General features: G+C 35.6%; 1 protein-coding gene and 4 pseudogenes across 10 annotated transcripts; 1 reads left to right on the forward strand and 4 right to left on the reverse strand.

The window, feature by feature from the left end:
• The first annotated feature begins 238 nt into the window (after positions 1 to 238).
• Positions 239 to 11597, forward strand: LOC137710721 (uncharacterized). Of its 10 annotated transcripts, XM_088695856.1 has the most exons (10): positions 240 to 664; positions 939 to 4227; positions 4834 to 5633; positions 5739 to 5785; positions 6463 to 6591; positions 6986 to 7124; positions 9986 to 10214; positions 10346 to 10458; positions 10565 to 10894; positions 11026 to 11597. In XM_088695856.1, the coding sequence occupies exon 1, from the start codon at positions 454 to 456 to the stop codon at positions 628 to 630; it is 177 nt and encodes a 58-aa protein (XP_088551982.1). In that variant the 5' UTR covers positions 240 to 453; the 3' UTR covers positions 631 to 664; positions 939 to 4227; positions 4834 to 5633; positions 5739 to 5785; positions 6463 to 6591; positions 6986 to 7124; positions 9986 to 10214; positions 10346 to 10458; positions 10565 to 10894; positions 11026 to 11597. The 10 variants fall into 10 exon arrangements, with proteins under 10 accessions (XP_088551975.1, XP_088551979.1, XP_088551982.1 ...); XM_088695852.1 differs by having other exon boundaries at positions 10346 to 10894; XM_088695849.1 differs by having other exon boundaries at positions 239 to 664; positions 957 to 4227; positions 4900 to 5633; positions 10346 to 11597.
• Positions 3677 to 5182, reverse strand: LOC148696387 (uncharacterized; annotated as a pseudogene).
• Positions 8602 to 10844, reverse strand: LOC148696388 (uncharacterized; annotated as a pseudogene).
• A 4973-nt stretch (positions 11598 to 16570) lies between the features above and the next one.
• LOC148696389 (uncharacterized) lies at positions 16571 to 17784 on the reverse strand (annotated as a pseudogene).
• Positions 17785 to 20805: 3021 nt separating this feature from the next.
• Positions 20806 to 22417, reverse strand: LOC148696390 (uncharacterized; annotated as a pseudogene).
• Positions 22418 to 25646: the final 3229 nt, after the last annotated feature.

A 25646-nucleotide genomic window follows, 5' to 3' on the forward strand; every position in this document is an offset into this window, starting at 1 on the left:
CGGTTTTTATGCCCACCCCTAATTCGAACCCAATTTTTTCATCAAACCCCTGATTGAGATTGTTAATTTTAAGGGTTAATTTTATTTTACACTCAGCAGATTTGTGTTCAATTTTATGTGGATGCAAAATGTAATCAACCCAAATTTTAATTCTAATTATCCGATTTATGAGAGCAGATAAAAGCAACATAAACCATTAGAAAAGAGTTGTCTTGTCTTGCGTAGTAATATGATTTTTGTCTTGAGGAGGAAGAAATGGAGGAGCTGTGAGTCTTTGACCCGTTTCCCAAGAAAGAGTGATGAGCAAGAATCCGACCCGTATAAATTCAATTCAATTCGCACACAATACAGCGATTCAAATCCGAAAATCCCAAACGCAAACCCGAAAACCCAAACCCTAGGTAATTTTTCAGTTTTTCCAAGGCCCAACGCAAAAGCACTTTTAGGAAAGCAATGGGGATAATCAGAAGCAGCTTCTCGTTTCTAATGGGCACAGTGTTCGGCGTCTACGTTGCCCAAAACTACGACGTTCCGAACATCCAGAAGCTCTCCACCACCGGCCTTCTGATCGCCAAACACATCGAAGAGAACTACCGCAAGCCCAAGAAGAAGGAGGAGGACGACCACTAGATCTCGCCCTGCTACGACGCCGTTATCGAGTCAGGTTCATTTCTCTTGTGGAGCGAAGCGGGTATTTTTGTTTGGGAATTTTGTTTAATTTAGGTTTTGGTGGAAATCTGGGGATGCAATTTATCTTGTGAATTGATTTAGTTTGCTGTTTAGTTTCTGAGAAAGTGTAGGAAATGAAAGGAAATTTATTAAAGTTTGCTTTGTTGGCTATTCATTGTGTCTGGAATTTACTCTGAATTAGGTTGATTTCATGTTTGAATTTTTTTTCGATTTGCATTGTTATCGATACTATTGTGTCAATTTTATAGGTAATGTCTTCTGTGCAGCTGAAGTCATCATCTGAGAATATGCTTGGTAATCCAATAACAAAGCGAAATATGTATCCTTAAGATATTCCCAAGCTTTAAATGCTTCCAGCAATTTTTCCTTCCAGTTAAAAGGGATGAACAGCTTGAAATCTGGCTAGGAAAGTTTTAATTGTAGTCGACGACACCAAGGAACTTGCTTTTTAGTTAATGCAACTGATAAATATTTCTGTTTGCATGTGCAGTTGATTGTGGATTGGGAGTTGTAATAATACATTGTAGAATCCAACGGAATACATAATTATTTTTTTTCTTGTCAAACGATAGATTTGGTTAGATTAGATGTTAGGTTAGGAGTCGACGGGGTTCGAACCCACGCCGTAATGCAAGGGCTCAACACCTTTCCACCACTGTGGTAAGGGGCCGCTTGCCAACGGAATACATAATTAGTGCAATTTAGTTTTTCATCTGTAAGGGTAAATAAGATGCAATTCTAATGGAAAAAAGAACCCCAAACATATTTATTGGATAAGCATCCCATGAAATGTCAAGAGTGAAGTGTCAGAGCCAAGTGAAGGAAGAATATGTATTTGAGCTTGATTCTGAATCCTTGTGCAAATGATTTGGGATTCTTATGTGAACTCAATCTCCTCTATCATCACTTGATTCAGAATTCTAATGCCTTCTAGTGGATTTAGTGTAACTTTCTCTTCCATTTGTATGTTGATGGTATATTTAAAAAAATTAGTGAAAGAAATCAGGAATAGAAGTAGGTATTTTTCCATGCGAAGATATTTAACCAAACCAGAAAAGATTATACTAACATGTGAATCATAAGCTACCACTTTTATGAACTACTTTAGTGTCACATACGTAGCACCCAACAATTTGGCCTTAGACAGGGAACTTGTTCACTTTCAAATCTGCTACTCCTTTGAATCCTTGGGAAAATGTTGATTTCTCGAACAGTTTCATGATATATTTATTCTATACCAAGCAACTTGCTCCTTGTTAGGAGAATGAGTAGATGTTTCTGTGTTCATGTGATGTCTAGTTGTTATGGATTGTTACAATTCAATGCAATATCCGATTGTGTAGTCCATTATGAGTTGAATTTCTTATTGAAAATAATGCAGCTGTTAACCTTTTCTTATTAAACAATTGAATCAAGGAGAATTAATATCACTTGAAATGTCAAGAAGTAGGGTTTGACAATTAGAGTAATTAAGTGAAGGAAGAATATGCATTCAAGCTTGATTCTGAATCCTTATGCAAATGATTCGGGAACCACATTTGAACTCGATTGCCTTTAATCCAGTTACAAACCATCTTTTCTTATAATTACTTGATTCATAATTGTAATGCTTTCTAGTAGATATAGTATAAGTTGCTCTTCCTTTCGTATACACATGTGTTATCTTTTATGTGCAGCAGCGTTTTTTATGGTATATTTTAAAATCTAGTGAAAGAAATCAGGAAATACAAAGATGTTCAATTAAACAAGAAAATATCTTACTCCGAATTTAGTTTTTCTGCTGCATACTGTATTGCAAATTTACATCAGGTGCAAATATCCACATCAAGAAAAATGTGAAGAAAAAGTTGAAACATGTGAATCAGTTTCAAATAACCACATACTGCATTCATATTTTCTGTGACATCGTGTCTTACATATTTACGTCAGTTGCATATATCCACATACTGCATTACACATTTTTTGTAATAATGTGTATTACTATTACATATTTACATCACCTGCAAATATCCGCATAAATAATGGAAGAAACTTGTGGATCATAACTCATAAGCTACTCTGTTAAACTCCTGGCTTGTATATCTAGCGATGTTTTAAAAGGTTCACCTCAGGGTGCATCTAGGCGCCCTGTGAGGCTGGGCTTGAGGGTAGCTGCCTCTATTTTAAGGGAGTGGGTGGAAGGCATCGCTGTAGCTGCCTAGGCGCGCCTCAGGGGATTATTTTTATTTTTTTTATTTTTACTCCCAAACCCAAATTTTGGGTAGGGTTTTAACTGCCTCATACCTCTTCCTTGCACTATCGTCTCTCTGCCATTTTTTCTGATTTTTATTTTTTTATATAATGGATGTGTGTGCTGTCAATGTTTTAAAATGTTCGCCTCAGGGCGCATCTAGGCGCCCTGTGAGGCTGGGCTTGAGGGTTGCTGCCTCTGTTTTGAGGGAGAGGGTGGAAGGCATCGCTGGAGCTGCCTAGGCGCGCCTCAGGGGATTATTTTTATTTTTTTTATTTTTACTCCCAAACCCAAATTTTGGGTAAGGTTTTAACTGCCTCATACCTCTTCCTTGCACTATCGTCTCTCTGCCATTTTTTCTGATTTTTATTTTTTTATATAATGGATGTGTGTGCTGTCTGCTGCATTGTTATATGTGTGCTCATTGTGCTTTTCATCCTCTATTTTATATATATAATATAATAATATATGTATGTATATATATATATATGTGTGTGTGTGTGTGTGTGTATTTATAATGTATATTAATAATCTTTTTTTTTTAATATAATATATGTGTACGCTTAGTGCATATATTAAAAATTTAGGCCCTGTGAGGCTTCGCCTCACACCTCACGCCTAGGCTGGGCTATCCCTCGGATGCCTTGCCCATGCCTCACGCTTTTAATACATTGATATCTAATCAATGATCATGTAGAAGTCACTTGAAAGAACAGAGGCTCTGTCACCTTCTGATGGAGATAAAAAAGGGTTGGCCTAAAGGATTTCATTTTTTTGCAACAAACACCAGTCATCTATGCATGAAATTTGACGAGGATCCATACTTTTCGGGCTTCTCTGGTATATAGTGTCAAGAATGTTCAGTTTTACCAAGAATGTTAACTGCATGCCTCTAAGTTTCCTCCCTTTCTTTAATGGTTCTCCTTGAACACTTCATTCTTATTACCTGCTCTAAATTTATGAGGAAAGCAGCCAGAATGTCAGATATCATGACTGTTCAGTGCTTCAAATAATTTCTCACCTGTCTGGTTGACGCTGCCCTCACAATTTAGCAGAAGAGTTTGGCTTATCCTATACATGGAGTTAGCAGCCAATTCTGCGACAGGCCATTTTGAAGGAATATCTCTTAAACCTACTTGCTTCTTTCTAGATTCTTCAGATCTGAACTTTGCAGTTTCCTTTGAGCTCTTCGCCTGAAGCGACAATTTGTGGAGATCCACATCGAGCCATGTATGATAGATATCAAATCCTAGCGACACCATATTTGCTGTCTTCCTGATGTTGGTGACATCTTCTTTACTATCCAGGTACTTTTCAATCAAAATTTATGTACATGAGCCCTTTGTTGACACCACTTATCAACTCTTTTATTCAACTACTGCTAATGCTTGGATGTGCAAGAGCAGTAACAACAGGTAGAGCCAAACAATTTGGCGGTTCTTCAAAATCTAGACAAGTGAAGTTGTTTACTGTCAAAATCTGCTACTCCTTTGAATCCTCGTGAAAATGTTGATTTTTCAAACAGTTTCGTGATAAATTTTGGCTCTATTTATTTACTCTTCTTAAACCAATGATCAGTAGCATCACAGTTGCTTCTTATCATGAGCTCAGTCAATGCATCCTCACCTTCAAGATGCACAACATAACAGCTAAGATCTAGGTTTGGGTTTTGCTGTGACTCTGTCCTTGAGTTATATTGCCTTTCTTGTTATGTCATTCCCCTTCTGCAATCCAATACAAATGTCAAAAAATTTGTTTATTGTGTCCTGAGCAAGTTGCCAGCAAGCTTTGCCTATTTTTAATCCTTAACGTTAATGGACTTTCTTTCGATTCTACTAGACTCTGGGTCCAGTGATTTTCTACTTTGAATTTACTTTTGTATCTTTCGTTTCCTCTTTTTGAACACATGCAAGTTATTGCGAGGAGCCATCTAGATGCTGGAGCAATTGTACTAATTCCCACTGCAATTATCTGTGTAGCAAGAACCATAGTGGTTGACCACTTGTAGCCAGACTTGCCATTGCAAAATGTCAATGAACAGGGCATCAAGTAAGTCTGAAGCATGGCTTCTGCTAAAATCATGGCACTCAAAAGACAGGAAGCTCCAGATGCAGTACATGTTGCTGAACGCTGTTTCATCAGACATTCTCTAAGTTTACTTACCACCCTTCTGCAGAAAACAAAGATTGCACCAGTAACTAATTGTATGCAGATATTCATGATGAGTGTAATAACCAGTACTCCAAAAGCAATTGCATTCATCGTGATTTCTTTATTTTCCCTTGCTCCAAGAGAAGGCTACCCATAACTATGCAAATGAAGACAGAACTGCTGAGCTTTGCGAGCTGATCCTGACGGCTAGGCATCAGGTTATTGAGATCCATTGATAATGTACTTGCAACATTTATCAAGGTCAAAGAAGTGGCATTGATGGAAAAACATTTGGAAGGGAACCATAATTTCCAGTGTTGAAAGCCATGGATGACATCTGCTGCCGTTGCTATTAGGCAGGCTAAGGAGGGTGCTGCTACATAGATGGCAATTCAAAGCATAGGAGCACTAAAGTTTTCCTGGTTCAAGTCCCATCATCGATATCGCAGCCACCCATCTTCTTGTTCAGTTGCTGAATCTCTGGGGTGTTTTTTTATCGGGCGAGAGCTCTTCTGTTCTGTTTGTGCTGATGAGTGTTATCTGATCAGGTGAAGCTTGTCCAGTTGGGTAACCCTTAATGTCTTGACTATCTTACATGTCTATCTATATTTGAGTTGCTTCAGACTACTGTTGGTCATGAATGAGATTGAATTTTCCTTTGTTTTAGTGGCTGGAATTCTTGTGGAGACTGGAGAACCTTTTGGTATTTTACTAGTAAGACTCGTACACTGATTTTTAGCATTCAGCTGTCTGTATATCATATTGCTATCGTATGATTAGAGAAACAGTCTAAAGTTTTGGTATGTTACTTGTGATAGTCGAGTGTGGAATTTTGGCTTTATTATGCATAAACCTGTCTGCATCTTATCATACTATCAAATGACTTGAGAACAGTCTAAACTTCTGTTATTTTACTCATAATTGCCAAGTGCAGCAATTTTGGCTTTTTTTAATTTTATTTATTTATTTATTTATTTTTTTTTTCAGTAATCTGCTGTCTTGATCTCATTTTATTATCATACGACTTTGTTAACAGTGTAAACTTCTTGGTATTTTGCGTGTGGCAATTTTGGCTTTATTATGTATTCAGCTGTCTGTATTTCAACTTACAGTCATACAAATTTTATAATATAAGTAGGGCTAATGCGATTGATTGCCTCACGAAGCATGCTTTCCACCACACTGAGTATTGATTTACAGTGAGAGCATAGAATAATTTTTTTTGTTTGGTAATCATGAGGGTAGTATGTTATTGATTTATTTATATATTGTTTTCATTAGTATATTATTTTGAAAGTGGAAGAATTCAGTAGAAATTCAAGTGCTTGCATACGGGCCTCACTCTGTCTCACTCATCAAGTGGTTCGGTCCAAATTCAAATTCTCTTGCAGGAAAGGAAAGAGCTTCAAATTCAAATTCTCTTGTCGGTATTGAAAGAGCCAGGAAAACGATACAAACGTCGGGTTGCATACAACCTTCTCTCTCAGTCACGTGATAGTAGAGACAGAGACCCATTTCAGGTAAGTTACTGCCCTCCTTAGACCATACAAACATAAATTAGGAAAGAATGTCTCCCTAGATCGATATCACACAAATTGTTCTGTAACTTGGTTGTGCCTAATTTTAGATCACCAACTTGTTAGTGGGTCTTTCTTGGGGCTTTCTAATGAAAATTTCTCAATCTCTCGTGTTAATCAGACTTTTACCCATGTGTAAAAATAAATTAAGATTTCTAATTAAATAATTAACTGAGCAAAATGGAATCTTACGTCATATCCTTTCCATGTCTGTTCGTCCATGTAAACTAACAACTAAAGGGCCTTGCACCCTGCGAATATCATCTAACATAATAATATGTATGAACTTATGAAGCTTACAAGGATAAGTATAACTTGACGAAGACCGTTACAACAGGTGAGCATACAAGGTCTCTATGTTTAGACATAGGCGAAAAAGATGCCTTCATGTATGTTAGCTGTCTGACTTCTGAATGCTACTCTCTGGGAAGAACAAGATACAATGGAGTGAGATAAGACCAAGTTGACAAACTCAGGTAAACATCAATGTCAATTTTTATTTTTATTTTTTTCAACATGATTTTTGTTTAGACGTCAAGATTTTCATATTTGTTGAAAAATTAGGTCGAAAACATTCTCTGATATAGTTAAAATGTTGAAGTGGTGGTGATTTTGATACATGCTACTAATAGGGCTAAGATGAGTGTGCTATCCTTGTATCGTTGTATGTTATAGAACAAATAGAGTAGTTTATTATGTCATTAAGTACTAAATATCATATGCATCTACTAATATTAATGGGAGGGTTTCACATTAGGTAACAAATCAATTCCTGCAGAACCAATTTCATGCATAACATTGAACGCTGCTTTCTTTTTTTGCATGAGCATTAGCTAAATCATATTCCTTTACAAATCAAGTTCATGCAAGAAAATTATAATATGGAGTCAATTAAGGTTTCAAGTTGTGTGACCTCTGTAACTGTAGATTTGACATTATTCTGGATTTAAACCCTGAATTGCCATTCCAAGATTGCCGTTGAGAACCTTGCTTCTGACCAGAAAACCCTCAGTTTCCATGATCAGAAAATTAGGTCTCAAACTCCATTGTTTCTATTTCTCCTATTAAAGAAAGGTCTTTGACTGTGTACAGATGATCCTGATCTAAAATATTTTGTTGGTTATGATTGATATGCACCCTGGTTAATTTAGAAACCCAAACCACTCTGAAGATAAACACAACTAGCAGAATAATACTGTGAGAATAGATTAGGTACTGTGAGAATAGAGTTGATATATAAGGCATGTTTGGCATGTGAGGTATGTTAGGCTTGTAAGGCATATTAAGTGTAGGCCCATAGAGGATCGAGGCATCTGGTAAAGAAGCAGAAGATGATTCCACCCGAACCAACATTGAAAACATAGAATGTTTTACACAGTTCATAACAGTAAAATGCCAAGTAAACCTTCAATCCTGACTGAATTTGACTTCTGCAAACTATGAACAACTCAAATTTACGATACACTAAGAAAGCGTGAAAAAACCCAAATCCAACATAAACCCAGAAGCAAATAAACAGTCTTTGTTCGTCAAAGCAAGAATTTAAAAAAAAAAATAGGCTCTGGTGCGTTGACAAATTAGAACAATTGCAAGAATTTCAATTCAATAAACTAGGCTTTGTCCTTTGTGCCATAAAGGAACATTTGCATAGTAAGCTTCATGCCCCGACAGCAGGAATAACCAAGAAACTGAAATAGACGAACAAGCAAGTGTATCTTTTTTCTTTCAGTTACAAAAGTATTTCATCATGGGAAGGGGGTTCCATTCAGAAAAGATAAGATCATGCTTTATAGTTTTGTTTGCTGCTATCAATAATATCTATTACATATTTACATTAGTTTCGAATACCCACAAAAAGAAATGTGAAGAAAAATCTGAAAGTGGTTTCAACTCCTTTTGTACTAACATGTGAATGAAGATCCGCCACTGTTGCAAACTGTGGGCTAGTAAATTTTAGTCAATCACCAGGGAGAAGTCACTTAAAAGAGAAGAGGCTCTGTCACCCTCTGATGGAGACGAAGAAGGGAAGGGCAAGGGGCCCTCCTTGTGCAACAAACGCCGCTCATCAATGCAAGAAATTTGGCAAGGGTCCATACTTGGGGGAATTCTATGGTCTAGAATATTCAGAATGTTTTCAGTTTTGCCAAGAATGTGAACTGCATGCCTCACCTTCCCCCCTCTCTTCAATGCCGATGCTCAGACACTTCATCCTTATTACTAGACTTAAATTAGCGAGACAAGCTGCCATTATGTCCGAGATCACGGCAGTCAATTCTTCGAATGATCTCTCACCTGTCTGGTTGATGCTGCCTTCATAATTTATCAGAATAGTTTGACTTATCCTGTACATGGAATTAGCAGCCAGTTCCCTAATAGGCCATTTTGAAGGGTTATCTCTTAAACATACATTCGTAGTCATATGCTTCTTTCTAGACTCTTCAAATATGAATTTTGCAGTCTCAGAAAGCCCTTCTAGTATTTCTTTTGAGCTCGTCCACTCAGGTGACAGTTTACGGAGATCCACATATAGCCATTTGTGATACAGATCAATTCCTTGCCACACTGTAATCGCTGTCTTTCTGATGTTGGTGACATCTTCTTTACCATCCAAGTAATTTTCAATAAAATTTATGTACATGAGCCCTTCGTGAACACCACTTATCAACTCTTTAATTGAACTACTGCTGATGTCTGGAAGTGCAAGAGCAATACTTGTTAGTGTCACAACAGGTAGAGCCCAACAATTTGGTGGTTCTTCCATGTCTAGAGAGGGAACTTGTTCACTGTCAAAATTTGCAACTCCTTTGAATCCTTGTGAAAGTGTTGATTTCTCTAACAGTTTCATGATATATTTAGGCTCTATTTTCTTTCCCCTTCGAAACCAATGACCAGTAGCATCACAGTTGCTTCTCATCATGTGCTCCACCAGTGCATTCTCACCTTCAAGATGCAGTACATAACAGCTAAGATCTAGCTTTGGGTTCGGCTGTGACTCTGTCCCGGAGTCGTTAAAAATAGTGTTGACTTTGGACTTCCTCTGTTTGCAAAAGTCACTGCATAACAATATCCAGCTAACAATGAAGATGGAAATAAGCCGAATGGCCTTACTCACTATGACATTGCCCGTATGCATTGCAATACACAAGCCTAAAAGTTTGTTTATTGTGCCGTGAACAAGTTTCCTGCAGTGCCTATTTCTGATTCTCAATGTTAATGGACTTTCTTTCAACTCTATCAGTCCCCGGTTCCAGTACTATTACTTTAAATTCTCCATTGTAGCTTTTGTTTCCTCTTTTTGCGCATCTGAAATTTATGGCGATGAACCATCTTGATGCAGGACCAATTGTACCAACTGCTACTGCAGTTGTCTGCACAGAAAGAACCCAAGTGGTTGACCACTTGTAGTCAGACTTGCCGTTGCAAAATGTAAATGACCAGGGCATCCAGTAAGTCCGAACCATGGCTTCCGAACCATGGCTTCTGCTAAAGTCATGGCACTCAAAAGACAAAATGCTCCAGAAGCTGTGCATATCGCTGAACGCCCCGCCACAAACTGGGGACTAGAGGTATGAGCCATCATTCAATGTTTCATCAGACAATCTTTTAACTTTGGTAACCGCTGTTTTGCCTGTTTCATTTCTGCTATCTTTGTACTTGTGTTCTAAATATTGTTTACATACGGGAATGGTTAAAGCAGAGAAATTCATCATGATAAATAAAACAAGCATGATGAACATGATGAAAGCATGCTCCATGCAGAAAACAAAGATTGCACCAGTAGCTAATTGAATGCAAATATTCACGATAAGGGTAATAACCAGAATTCCAAAAGCAATTGCATTCATCATGATTTCTGTATTTTTCATGACTCCAAGAGAAGGCATAGTGTTACCCATTACTGTGCAAATCAAGACAGAACTGCTGAGCTTTGCGAGCTGATCCTGGCGGCCAGGCATCGGAGTATTGAGATCCACTGACAGTTTAATTGCAACACCGATCAAGGTCAAAGAAGTTGCATTGATGGAGAAGAACTTGCAAGGGAACCAGAGTTTCCAATGTCTAAAGCCATGGATAACGTCGGCAGTCATTGCAATTAGGCAGGCTAAGGATGCTGCTGCTACATAGATGCCAATCCAAGGCATAGGAGCACTGAACTTGTGCTGGTTCAGATTCCCGTTGACGTCGCAGCCGCCCATCTTCTTTCTCAGCTTCTGAATATCTTGTGTGATGTTTTCTGGGCTAGAGGGTATAGCTTTTGTGTTATGATTGTGTGCTGCTGAATGTTTTCTGATCAAAATGTTGCCGGTCCACTTTATATATCCTATTCTTAGTATGTTTTGGTAGAATTTTGATACTTGATTTATATTTTCAATATAGGACATTCGATTTCCTCTAGAGCAAAACGTGATCAAATGAATGAATTTTGGAATGATCAAATTGGAGTGACGTTTGTGTCTCTTGGAGTGCTTGTGTCAAAATTTTGGCTTTTTCTACCAAATGGTTATTTGTTGGTGATGGAATAAAGAAGCCGTGCACGTTGCCGGAAAGTGTCGTTTCTGGGCTTAATTTGGAGCCCAAGTTGACATCTGATGGGTTCGTGGTCTTCTAGAGAAGTGTTCAGAATATTTCAAGGTTTAAATCCAACTATCTTGGGATGGTTTTGGAGTGGCTATGGATCCAAGACGTGGTTGTGCAGATTTTTGGCAAATTTTACTATTTAATTTATGATTATGTTTCCTGATTTATTTGGTTTTCTAGTCTGATTGGAAGACCTCTTTCTAGGAGAATTGAATTATAGCAGTTTAAATAAGTTTGGCTGGCCCCATTTTTCCTTCTCTATGCGATATCTGAGAGAGGAAATTGGCCAAGCTTAGAGATTTTCAGACTTATACATTCAAGGTGTTTTCGATCTTTTATTATTTCAATATAATTCCCTTTGATTTTAATTATGAATATGAGCAACTAATCTCTTTTGTTAGGGTGAGGCCATATGTAGTTTCTTTTCAATTTCCTTATGATAATATGCATGCAGGCTTTTGAGTTATTAATCATAGGTTTAAACCATCTAAGTTTCTTGATGATTTGCGACCATTAGGATGTTTAAAAAAATAATTTGATGTAATTTTGGTTGGAGGTCAATCCTTAAAATTAACGAAGGTTTCTTGTGGTTAATATGTGCAAGTTCACTTAGGATGAATATCACGTCTTAAGGGTTGCATGGTTTTTCAGAGGGTTTTCAAAATGTAATGAGTCATGCATGTTTAGATTTGATCTAAATACCACAAACAAATTGCATGCTGGATATATGTTCTATATTAGGGGTCCAAGTAGGCATATATTAGGAAAACCTAACCTTCAAAATATGCATGTATATGTCATAAGTAATTGGGGAAACTATATAGGATTGTTAAGGTGACGGTAAAACCCTAGTGTTTTCTCAATTTGATTTCTAAATTCTGTTTCCTTTTCCTTTTCTTAATATTGCAGATTTTTCTACCTCTTTTAAATTAAGTTTGTTTTTATTAAATTAGGTCATAAGGAGAAATACCCAAAATGGGACATTTTCTTAATCTTGGGACTAAAATAGGACAAACCAGCCATGCACAAACCAAGCACACCATCTACAAAATCAAAATTACTAAAATGCCCACATATAAATACTAAAAACCCTTAGCTCATTTCATCATTTTTGTCATTTTGAAGAGAGGATGCCGAGAGAGCTTTGTGAGCTCTGGGTTTCCAGGTTGAGCTCAAATCTTTGAGCTCCGATTTCCAAGAGAGGGAAGTCGAGAGTGAAGCTTCAAAGTGAGGGTTTCTCGTTTGCATCAATGTTCCATCCTTAAAGATATGATTTTTGTACCAAATTTTGCATTTTGGTCGGAAAGTTCCATTATTTCTGGCCAATGAAGCTTTGGCAACCATATTTCCACTGCCATCTAATTCGTCTCTCTCTCGCTCATCTCTTTCTCTCTCTAACTCGGTCATTGTCTCCATTTTTGCAACTAATTACTTGTTTGTTCAATTAGGTTTTTTTGGATTTGCAGAGATTGGAAGTCGAACAAAAGAGGGATGGGGGAGAGGGCTCGAAATGTGTAATTGAAATCTTTATTTATTTATGGGTTTTATTAGTTTAGATTTCTGGGCTTCAATCTTAAGAATTTTACATTTTAATTTTTGTTTAGGGTATTGAAGATTCATGCAGTTGTGTTTGTGGATAAGGATGGGCAAAATACCCATAGGTTTGGGTAACCGTGGTTACCTGCCTATTTAAAGTTCACGGTTTTGGTTATGGATAACCGTTTAGACGAACAAACGGTTATGGGTATAATCGTTTATCCGTGAAATTTAAATGGGTGGTTATGGGTATTACCCGCGGTTATAACGGGTATCCATTTACCCATTTAATTTAATATATGTAAATTTAAAAAAAAATAAATAAAAAAATAAAAACCTAAATTTTTGTTTTTTACTTTGGAATTATTGGTGATACTAATTCACTTTATGCATATGGGTGTGTGAAAAATCATGGAATGTAAACCTTCTGTTTATGCATATTGATGAATGGTGATACTAACTCAACTGATTTGGAACTCCATTTTTGTTTGCTTTTTTTTATTTTTTTATTTTTTTTTTCTGATAATTGAGTGTACAATGTAAACCTTCTGTGATCACTTACCTCTGTTGGATTCATGTTAATTGGAGTCAGTGTTCCTAAATGGGATACTAATTCAATTTCTACATTTCTTTTGTAGGCCTCTTTTGGTGACGAGTCTATGAGACTTTGTGATTGAATGTGCTAAAGCATTCATGTTCGAAAGTGTTTAGTTTATGAATATTTTGGAGCTTTGAATCATCTAGTATTCAAGATAATGACTACTTTTTGTTTTTAGAAGCTTTACTTTGTAATCATATGGATTATAATTAAAGACTTACTTGGGTGTAGCAGAAAAATATCGTTTATAAACTATTATTTCAATTATTGGAATTGTATGAGGACTTAAATGATTAAAATAGGGAAATGCATGCTAAAATGCGGCTATAACGGTGTTTAATTGTCAGAAAACGAAAAATTATGACAAATTTTTCTTTTGTAGTTTTCAAGTTGTTTAAAAAAAAAAAAATGTAAACGGGTGAAAAAGGGTAAATGGGTAAAAAAAGTATAAACGGGTTCAAAAACGGGTGAACGGTTATGGTTAAATGGGTACACAGTTATGGGTATGGTTAACCATTTATAAACGGTTATGGGTATGAGTATAACCATTTATGCAATTAACGGGTAAACAGTTATACGGGTATGAACATAAACGGTTATGGGTAAATATTCGTGATTACCCACCTGCCATAACCGTTACCCATCCCTAATAAAAAATTCATTGTCAAGAGCTTTAACAAACAAACTAGGATCAGATTCAAAGACCACAAATCCCAAATTAGGTAGATAGTGGTAAATTTCGAGTTCCAGGCTCTAAGAGCTTGTTTAAGTCCATAAAGGGACTTAACAAGCTTACAAACATACTGAGAATGATTAGGATCCTGAAACCCTTGTGGTTGCTTCATGAACACCTCTTCTTGGAGATCACCATGCATAATCATATTCTTGACATCTAATTGGCGTAATTTCCACCTTTGTGAAGCAGCAAGAGCAAGGACAAGTCTTACAATTGTGTGTCTTACAAGGGGCTAAATGTATCATCATAATCTAACCCATGCTCTTGACTGTAGCTTTGGGCCACTAAGCAAGCCTTGTATCTTGAAATCTTGCCATATTGATCCTTCTTAATCTTATAAACCCACTTACTTCCTATCACATTCCTATCAACCGATGGTGGAACCAACTCCTATGTTCCCTGTTTTTGCAAAGGTATGAACTTTTCGAACATAGCATTCCTCCAGTGTTCATGTACAACTACTATTCTAAAAGTAGTAGGCTCAACAGAATCATGAATAGACAAAACTTCAGTGTAACCCTTGAACCTAACATCAACAGAGTCACTAGCATTTGTCTCAGAAAAATAGCATTAGATGAAAGATAGGAACTATAATCTTTCCTAGAGATGGCACCAGACTTCAATCTAGTTGTCATATGATGACTTGAAGATACGACAGATAAATCAGAATTGGCAGCAGCATTTGAATCAATATTTGGATGAAGAAAGAGATTTACCTCTCATTGTACAGAACTATGGACAGGCAACAAAGCATTTGATGTTTGAGAGGAAGAAGGATGCTAGTTTTGGTGGGGGGGGGGGGGGGGGAGAAGCTTGTATAGAAAAACCACCATTTTGAACATGTTGAAGACTATTCCTAGATGATGAATTGCCTTGACAACTAATATACTGCTCATTACTTAGAGAACCACCATTGTGATGAACACTGCTTGATTGTGTATTTTGCCTATTAACCAAAGAATCCATACTACTGCCACTTGACTGAACAGAACTAGTAACTGAAGGTATGATAATTGGAACAAGTATAGGATGCTTGTTTAAATGAGTATATAACTGCTGTAAAGAAGAATGTACAGAATTATCCATGAATGGAAACACAATTTCATCATGTAATACATTTCTTGAAATAAACAACTTCTTCTTCACTCTGTGATGACACACACTACCTTTGTATCCCAAAGAATAACCCAAGGATGTACATTGATCAGTTCTAGCATCCAACTTGCTAGAATTGTAGGGTCTAAGAAAGGGATAAACTATTGTGCCAAAAATTCTAAGACCTTTCAGTTCTGGATGTACTCCAAACAACTTAAAAAATGGAGATTGCGATTGTAAATTGCGGCATGTCATTCTATTGAGCATGGAACCAGAAATTGTGAGGCAAATGGGCAGTGGATAGCAAAGTAACTGCAGTTTCTATAATATGTCTATACTTGCGCTCTACTACTCCATTCTGTTGTGGAGTGTATGAGCAAGAAACCAAATGTAAAATTCCATTTGTAGCCAAGAATTTCTTAAAACTCAAGCTCATGTACTCACCTTCACCATCAGATTGAAAATATTTGACATTAGCTTGAAAATGATTCTCGATAAAGGCATAAAATTGCTCAAACACAGACTGAACTTAAGACTTATAGCACAATGGAAAAATCCATGTAAATCTTGTAAAATCATCATTGAAACTAACATAGTATTTATATCCTTCCACTGATACAACCGGCAATGGTCCCCAAACATCACTACTTATTCTTTTAAAGGGTTTTACAAAGACATGAGAACTAGTAGAAAACATATGTCTTGACATTTTTCCTTGTAAACAGAAACTACACACATGCTTATCAACATCAAACTTAAAAGGAATATTATAGTGAGAAAGCATACTCTGTAGAATCTTATTGCTAGGATGTCCTAGTCCATGATGCCACATTGAAGTCTTGATCACTTGTCCTAGAAAAGCTGTTGGTGATGAATGCAGCAATTTTTTATAGTTGCATAATAACTGCTTGGGAATGTAGTACAAGCCCCATTACTCATTCCGCTCATTAAGATTGTTTTTATTGCCTTGTCCTGCACCCAAAATCCAAACTCATCAAGAATGACATAACATAACATTGATTATCTTTACATAATGTCTAAACAGATAGCAAACTGGCAGCTAACTTAGGAACATGTAGTACAGTTAAAAGATGTAAAGGTTTAGAAGTAGTCGTGAAAGAGTTTGAACCAGTATTTTTCACTGGAAGACACTCTCCATTTCCCACAGTGATCTTTTGATCTCTTTCAAAAGGTTGGATCATGTTTAAATCTGCCATGTCCCCTGTCATGTGGTGTGTTGCACCAGTATCCATAATTCATGCTTGATTAGCATTGAAGTCAGATGATGCACTTGCATTTATAGCAGTAAGTGACTGAGGTGGAGATGCACCTTGAAATACATAATTCCCCCTGTGATAGCAATTGAGAGCAGTATGGCCTCACTTCCCACATATTTGACACTCTAGAATTGGACCACCAAAAGAAGGTTGCTGCTCATTTTTGTAGAAACAATTTGGTGCAGTGTGTCCACGTTTACTGCAAATTTGACATTCAGGAATTACACTCGACTTCTGTCCAAAATTTCAATTCTAAAACCAAGATTCAGAAGAACTACCACCTGAGGATCCATTCTTAAACTGACAACCCCCTAATGATCCAAAAAAACCACCATTGTTTCTATTACCAAAATAACCTCCATTAAAGCTTGGCCTGAAATTGTTTCTGTTCCTGTTGAAGTTGTATTGTTTACCACCTTTGTAACCTCCAGTATTTCCAGATGGCCTTTGATTTTGCCCCATAGAACCAGAATTACCATTGTAGTTTCTAGATGACCTTGAAACTAGCAAACAAAACCAATACTTCCATTGTAATGATTACCATTCTGAGTTGAGGATTCTCCGAGATACATTTGTCTATTTTCACCACTCATTAAAGACTCTTCTTGATAGATCAGCCTTGTAACTCCAGTAGTGGATGATTCTCCTTCACAGTACATGCCAAACATAGGAAATGAAACAGAACTAGGTGAATCTTCAACAGTTCTCTCAACACTTAACAGTTGTGCATGAAATTCCTTAAGAGTAATCGGAGTTTCTCTCGCCATAATTACAGTCTTGATTATATTGTACTCAGATGGTAACCCTGCTAAAGCAACCACAATCAAATCATTGTCAGAAACTACCTTCCCTGCAGGTAGCAATTGATCTTTGAGATTTTTAAGTCTCAAGAGGTACTTCTCAATTGTATATGTGCCCTTTTTAATTGTCTGAAGTTCTGTCTTCAAATGATTGATCCTAGCTCGAGACACAGTAGCATATCTGTCATTAAGATGTGTCAAAGCTTCATAAGCAGTTTTACTTCCCACAACATATTCAATTGCCTCATCTCCCAGAGTCGCAATCAAGAGACTAAGTAGAGCCTTATCAGTTATAATCCACTGTTTATATGCCTCAGTAATTTCTTTAGTAACACCAGTATCAAGTGAAATAACATACTTTGGTGGACATACATTTGTTCCATCAAAGTTCTCAAATAGATCATAACCTTCCAGAACGGACCGAAATTGATACGACCACTTCACAAAGTTATCATCATACAATCGGATAGTCAACATTCCCAGCAATCCATCAATCTTCACAGATGTAGAATCCATAGCTAACAACTGTATTAACTCAATCAGAATATCACAAACAAGAACTTCGTGGCACAGAAAATTCACAAACCAACAGCTTCGTGCTCAACTAAATCAACAAACAAGAAAGAGCTTTATGCCCTAATTTTAGTTATTTTTCAGAATCTGACAACAAATGCAAGCTTCGTGCTCAAATTTCTTTTCATAAGCAACAAATTCAAGCTAATGCATAATTCTAGTACAGAAATTTCACAATTCATCAAGATTTATCACAATTCAATTGTAGTAATTTCCAAGATTCTTCCATATTCATCAACAATTCATTGAATAAAGGCTTTGTGCCACAAAAGCAACAATACCAGATGGTTATAATGAAGAAGACATTATTAGCTTGTGAATTAATGAATGAATGTAATTTCATAATGCATTATATGACTGGATATAAAACAATGGTGTAGTTTATAACAGGTTTACTTCATATTATGTTATGAATTTCAAATTATATAATATACACCATCTATGGCATTTCTATATGAAGTTGTTGTCAAATTTCAAGTTATTATCAAATTTGACAACAACCACTTCTACTTGATAATTTTGAGTTGTGACATTTATAATAGTTTTGCCTTAATTTAGTTACATCTATTGCAAAAAACAGACATATAAATGAAAAGTGCCAATAAGCACTGTTTATAAATAAGTTTGTATTATTTTGGAAACTAATATAGGCCTGTGAGATTACGAGGGTAGAGATCAAGCAAGGTGACTCAAGCTGTCATATTTCTACAATGTTATCTCCTCTTGATATTAAAATCGTACTAAATCTTATTATCAACACCAAAATAAAAAATTTCCACCTATTCGTTAATTGGAAAAGCATAAGTAAAACAAACAAATACCCCACTAATATCAAATATATTAATAAGTTTACACTATTTATGATTATATGTACACTACTTATGAAACTAAAAACAAAATATATTTATTCTTTATATTTTAAAAATTAAAATATATCATAAAAAAAAAAAAAAAAAAAAGCCCAAACAGTAGTACAAAAATAATTAAAAAAAGACCACACAATAGTACAAAAATAAAGCCCAAATATAGCTCCAACAAATTTACCAACTACCTACCCACACCATCCCCATGCAAAAACAAACTTCCATTAATGCATGCAGCCAATTTTGCATTTCAAGAAAACAGAGAACGAAAAACCGAGCAACAGATCCTCAATTTTCCATCATCCAAGTTCTTCATACATAAAATCGAGCAAAAGTTGTTGAACCCCATCAACAACTTCTTCACACAAATATACGCGAAGAAAAACCAAGGCAACAATCTTACTCTATTCCTCCACAAATTTAACAATTTTATACTTAGTTCACTACTTGCATAAATTAGATCAACTCGAATCAAGCACAAACACTGACATGCAAGAACTTAAACATCATTTCCGTAAAATCAACTATTTCTCTTCACTCAATGTCATTTCATCATAGATCCACAAAACTAACACATTTTACGAACTTAGATTGTAATGTATAACTTATATCATCCTACATTTCATTTACTACTGTAGTTTCATCTTCGTACTTTACTCATTTCAACAAAAATAAAGATTTCCACAGATCTACAAATTTTTTTGCATTTTTTTTTTTTCGGTTTCATAAAAAGTCCCTTATGTTGGTACATTTTCATAAACAGTTTGCAAAAATATCTTCAGTTTCGTAAATAGTTTGCAAAATATCTATAGTTTCAAAAATAGTTTGAAAAAATATATTCACTTTCGTAAATAGTCTCCACAAAATATCTTCAGTTTCATAAATAGTCTCCAAAATATATTCAGTTTCATAAATGGTTTGCTATTTCAGCTTGCATTCATAAATAGTTTGCAATTTAGCTTCAATTTAAGAAATAGCTTAACATCTATACTATTGTACTCTTCTATTTGCACCATATTCATCTATAAGAAAATATAAACTTTTGTCAAGCTATAAAAGTAATTGTTATTTATATAAATCACTGTTTTTGCAGATGGTCTTAGTTAACATAAAACTCCAAATGTCAAGCTCAACCAAAACCAGTGTTCAAATCATATCAACCAAAATGATGCAACAAAGGAAAATTTTTGGAAAAGATATCATGTACAAAGAAGGAAACTATTCATCTACAGATTAAAAACATTACCGAAGAAGACAATGTTGTAGAACCAACACAAAGCACACAGAAAAAAGGCACAAAAAGAACCATAACAAAGGCCAAAAAAAAAAAAAAAAAAAAAAAAAAAAAAAGAAGAAAGAAGGGAGTTAAAGAAAAGAATGAAGATTGACCAAAGAGGCAAAAGAGAAACTTCCAAAAGCTGCAACAGCAAACAGCGACTAAGAGCAAGAAAAAAGAAAAAACCAATGTTGTTTCCGAATCAAAGAAAGAACAAAATGAAAAAACGCACAGTGTGCATGATGAGGGAATCCACCAAATAACTAAATGTGATGATGGACAACAAACATTCTGGGAGAAAAGAGTTACATCAATGACAAAAGTAACAGATCAAGAAGTAGACATTGAAGCTATAATAAACAATGATGTTATCCAGAAGAATGACGTGCAAGGCAAAACGCAAACAATTGCGAGAACAACAACCAAACAGAAAGAGAAAGTCATTGGGACACTCCCTCATTCAATTTGGATTTAAAAGACGAGCTTTCATCACAGTCGGATAACTTTCCACCAACAAATCATAGAGACAAAGGCATGCAATAAACCTAACTGCAAGTATACAAGATTGTTAAACCAAATGACAAAAGAAGATTAATTCAGTTTAGCTTAACAGAGAACATATAAGTACTACAAACACTCTTAAATCAACATTTAGTACACACAAATGCTTTTCTTGTATAAAAATACCAACTTGTTATATATCTAAAACTTGTTCCACTTTTCTGTAACGATGAATACGGGACAATAAAAAGTACAGATTTCAACTATTACTGAATAATGGTGTTCAAAGAAGATCTGCACAGTTTGATGGCAAACAGACCTATGTCAACTCAGATAGTTGATTCTTTTTGCTACATGAAAAGAGAAAAAGTAACACCAAAGAAAGAATGATCTAAAGGAACAAGTAGATCGTCTAACTATAGAGGTCAACATTTAATTCATCGAGCTCAAGAAATGTCAAGTCAAGTTTAAGCGATTTTCAACGCGGCCTTGATAAGTGCTTGATTGCTCAAATTTCAACATCTATCTGTGAGCTAGACACCTGGTATCTTGAAGTATATCTGCATCTTTTTTCCTTTATTTAAAATAAAATGAAATATCTATGCACAACAAAAAGAAATAAATAAAGTCAATTGTCAACTACTTATGAAAATGTGATGGAACTGCTAGTATAAATATCATGGAACTATTTCTTAAACTATGCTTCAACTATTTATGAAAAGTATTTGCACATCCAGATACAAAAAGAAACAAAACAAATAAAAAAAATAAAAAAATAAAAAAATAAAAAAATAATAAATAATAAAAAAAAAGAAATCGAATGTAAAATAAGAAAGTATTAACTCACTGTCATTGCCATTTTTTGCACAGCAAGATATAATTGTTCCTTTATATTTGCTCTTGATAAAAGTACCATCAGAGAATAACGTCGGGAAAACATGAAACCTTTAATCCATACATCATAAGAAATGAATAAATGAAGAAATCTATTGGGCTGTAGGATAACTTCAAGCTCAAACACAGATTCGGGATTGCTTGAACAAGTAGATTCAACATATCAAGGCATGAACTTATAAGCATTGACATCATCACCATTTAGTTCAAAAACTACCCTCTCTTTGCCAAAGTATGCAGTAGCATAATCAATATCTAATCCAGAAAACTATTTTAAGTTTGAGATAATCTCCTTTGATTTAATAAGAGGATTTGATTGAACCTTGTCCTTTATGTGAGAAGCAACAAATTGATGGCCAACAACTTTGTTTTTCTTCTTTTGAATCATACCATTAAATGTATGCACATTATGCAACTTCCGAATAACGAAAAAATCATTAATATCACACTTGGATGCATAAACACGCCAAAGACAACCATCAGATTCCTTCTTACAATACTCAACACTAATGCGATTCTTATCAATCTTCAAATACTTCAAATCAAAATCACATTCAATAGAAAACTTCTTCAATTTATCTCAGAAATCAACAAAACCTCTCCTAAAAATTTGCCTCTCAGATGCTATGTAACTATCTCACTGACATGGCATATAATTATGGATACCATGAGAACCATACTTCCTTAAATGATCATTTTCACCAACAACAATCATAAAGCTTGATGTACGGCACAAAGAACAAACGCTATCCATAGGTAATTGAACTACAGAACCATCACATTTATCCATAACCAATATTTCTACGATGTATTTTCCAACAACATCAAGAACCATCAACATATTCATAACATCAGCATCACAATCTAGAAGACAACTAGGATCTTCATTCAAAGCATATTGCAACTCAAAACAACCAAGTCTCAAAACCTTAAACCTTGAACAAATATCAATACAAATCTGATTGAATGTAGAAGTTGATGAAATAGAACTAACAATGGATAAACCGCCATATGTAAACTGAGTTAGTTTACCATTCTCCATAACTAATGAACAAAAAAATAAAAAAATAAACAATTACAAATCAGTACACAAAAATTATATGCAGATAACAATAAACAATGACAAAATGTAGTGAAAATCTATGAAACTAGAATCTTAGAACCTGTAATGTAGTGTTGATTACCTCTAAACAACGAAACTATGAAGAACAGCGATCAATTACGGAACTCTAGTGAAACAATGAACAATAACGAACCATCTCTCTCTCTCTCTCTCTCTCTCTCTTTTAATCTCTTATTCTTCTCTCCCTCACTCATCTCTCTCACTCTCTGTCTTTTTCTTTGTCAAACATGCACACTCATACACTAACAAACCATCAACACCACCAACCTTCCACCCTTCCTAGCCACTATGGTGAGGCATTGAACAAAAAATTAGGAGAAAAACACCTAGGAACTTCCTCCCCGCAATGCACCATGCGGTTACTATGCAAGAACTTGTCCTGCGAATTCTTGCCATTTCAGCGAAAGTAAGCCTCGAAATTGGTCCATATCATTGTAGATCGTGTCTAGGTTCACGATTAGTAAGCTTTTGGGTTGTTTTTGTGGTGTAGGCACATAGAGAAACACAAAGGAAGTCACTATTAATTTCTGGAAAATTCGAAAATATGGTCGTTTGGCCATCTTCAAGCCATTTTTTCGGCCAATTCTGATCTTTGTTGGGCTTCCTAAGTGTATGAATCTCTTCTCCTCATTCCTACATTTTGGCTTTTGAACACTCGATTTGGATTTGTATTGAGCTCCAATGAGTTCTTGCAGTTGGTGGAAAAATCTGGAAAAATTCCAGAATTTCGAAGAAGGCAAGTACGTCTGTACTCGCGGCGCATAGGAAGCTTTCATGGCTGGTGCGTAGAGCATACACACCTTCACCAAAGGCACGGCACTGTGGTGGTGGCGCCGATGAATTTTCCGATGACCCATCTTGGCGTGTGGTGACCCTGGCCGCCACCCCGTGGCGACGCTTGTGGCAGCGTGTAGGGGAACCCGAGGTCCCTCCTTAGGTTTTTTGACTTGCTGAATCCGAATCCGCTATTTTTTTTCCCAAATTCGATTGTTTTAATAGAGTTTTAATAAATGGTCCCTATTTGTGTTTAGGTGCATTGGTAGGAAGTGATCCCGTCCTCCCTAGTTCTATCGGCTCCCTGGTAGCAGAATATTTATGAATGGATCCCTTCTCAAATTGCATGGTTTTATAAATATTAGGTTGCATTAATGGAAAGCATGTTTTTATAATTCTACATTTCATGAATTAAGTATGTTTTATGATAAGTTCACTGAATATCTAAATTCATGCTTTATGATTTATTTAATCTGCTTTTTTGAAACATTTATGATTTATTAGTTTAATGATTTATGAAATTTTATGGTTATGGATATTAGGTTCATTGAAATGCTTATGCCTTTGGATGATGAGGTTTTGGTATTCTAAATTTGGCGTGAGATTTTGGGTTACGTTTTTTGTAATTAATTAGTGGGTATTCATACTGCACATACACACAGCCTGAGTATGTATACATCTATGGTCATAGGACACAGTAGAGGAGCGATAAGGTATTATGACGTACTTTACTGGCGAAACCAGTGTTAGACAGCTTCACTAGCCACAGCTAGTGTCGGTGTGTTATGTAGTTATAATTCTTTTCTGGCATATCCCAAAGTCGTATAGGTTCACCTTCGAGTGATGGGACCTACCATATTTCTTCACTAGCGTAACCCAGTGTTGTACAGCTTCACCTTCGGGTGATGGTTATGCCTTTGAATGACTATAATACCCCTAGTTGAGTACATCGCTGTTTTGACTTCCCGAACTCTTTTGGATTTGCCTTCGGGCACTTCGTTAAAACTTTTAGAGATGATATTATCGTATGAACGTTTTATAGCATGTAGAGTTTTTAGAAAAAACCTATTATGTAGTGTTATATGTGTTTTCAAAACAGGGGGTTAGTATGTTCAGAAAGAAATCGATTTTCGTATTACTACTATTAATATAAACTATGGTTCACTGACCGTTTGTTTTGCGCCCCTTTCAGGAACTAGTGACGATGAATATGACCCCAGCTATGAGGCATTCCTTACCAATGAACTTGCGCTCTTTTACTTGTGTATGGCTTCTTTGTGAATAATTGTAACTTAATGTCTTTCATTTCACTAGTACTCCCGTTTAGTGGTATGCTCTGGACATATTCGTGCATCTTTTCTTTTGGATTTGTGACTGTTGGACACCCTATTTTGTTTATGTTTAACTCAGATTATTATCATTATTTCTTTAGCGTTTGTATATTCCTTATGATTGTTGTTTGTCGTGTGACTTTTAGATTACATATTTCCTTATGTTCTTGTATATTCACATATTTATGGCTTTCGTTACTCTCGAGTGTCGGCCAGCACGTGCCATCCAAGTGTTATTTGGATATCTGGGTTGGGGCGTGTCATCTAACTTTCTTTGTCACGAAGAGAGAAACTTATACATGCCAATGTATTATTGGACCGAAACATGAAAATGACGGTAAACTCTTTTTATGTAAGTCCTCTAAAATCAAATACTTTCCAAATGACAATTTCCAGTAATAGCATCTTCTATTAACATTGTGTATAAGCCAAGCAAGACTTGTGCTAGAATCTTGTATTAACTTATTATTTGGACATAATGTTTGTGGCATTTTTGAATGATGATGAAGAAAAACGACCATGCTTTATCAGGTATTGCATTCAGATCTTTCCCCTCCTTTGCATCAAAAGACAATAAAAAGGATTTAACTCAATAAGATCTAGTTAAATCTTAATCACTCACTTATGAAAAAGTGATGTCCGAGAGAGAATCATGTTTGCACTCGGAACATCTTCACAAGAGAAAATTATAAATAAAAATGAATAAATACAAAAACGCATTTTTTTATTAGCACCTCACCTAATGTTGAGGGGTTTAGACATTGGTAAAGCAGGAGCTGATTCCATCGGGAAATTTGGAAAATAACCAAAATTTGGACTTCTATAAAATTATAGTCACCCTTTTAAGTTTAAGGTAAGTATAACAAAAATTTGATATGAAAGTACTAAAGTACCTCAAACAACCCCAACAAAATCCAAAGTTTCAAGTTTTGGACTTATATAAAAGAGTTAATCTCTGTTTACTACCATAAAGTTTCATGGTTTTCAACATTTGGTACATAAAAGTTTTTTTCATCCCAGAGTCATACCTCAAGTCTTAAATT

This window comes from Pyrus communis, chromosome 6 (genome assembly GCF_041283825.1).
Source record: "Pyrus communis isolate YQ-2024b chromosome 6, ASM4128382v1, whole genome shotgun sequence".
NCBI classification, from domain to species: Eukaryota; Viridiplantae; Streptophyta; class Magnoliopsida; order Rosales; family Rosaceae; genus Pyrus; species Pyrus communis.

Excerpts from the sequence above, each read along its gene's own strand:
- LOC137710721 (XM_088695849.1), top strand. The coding sequence starts at position 454 with ATGGGGATAATCAGAAGCAGCTTCTCGTTTCTAATGGGCACAGTGTTC.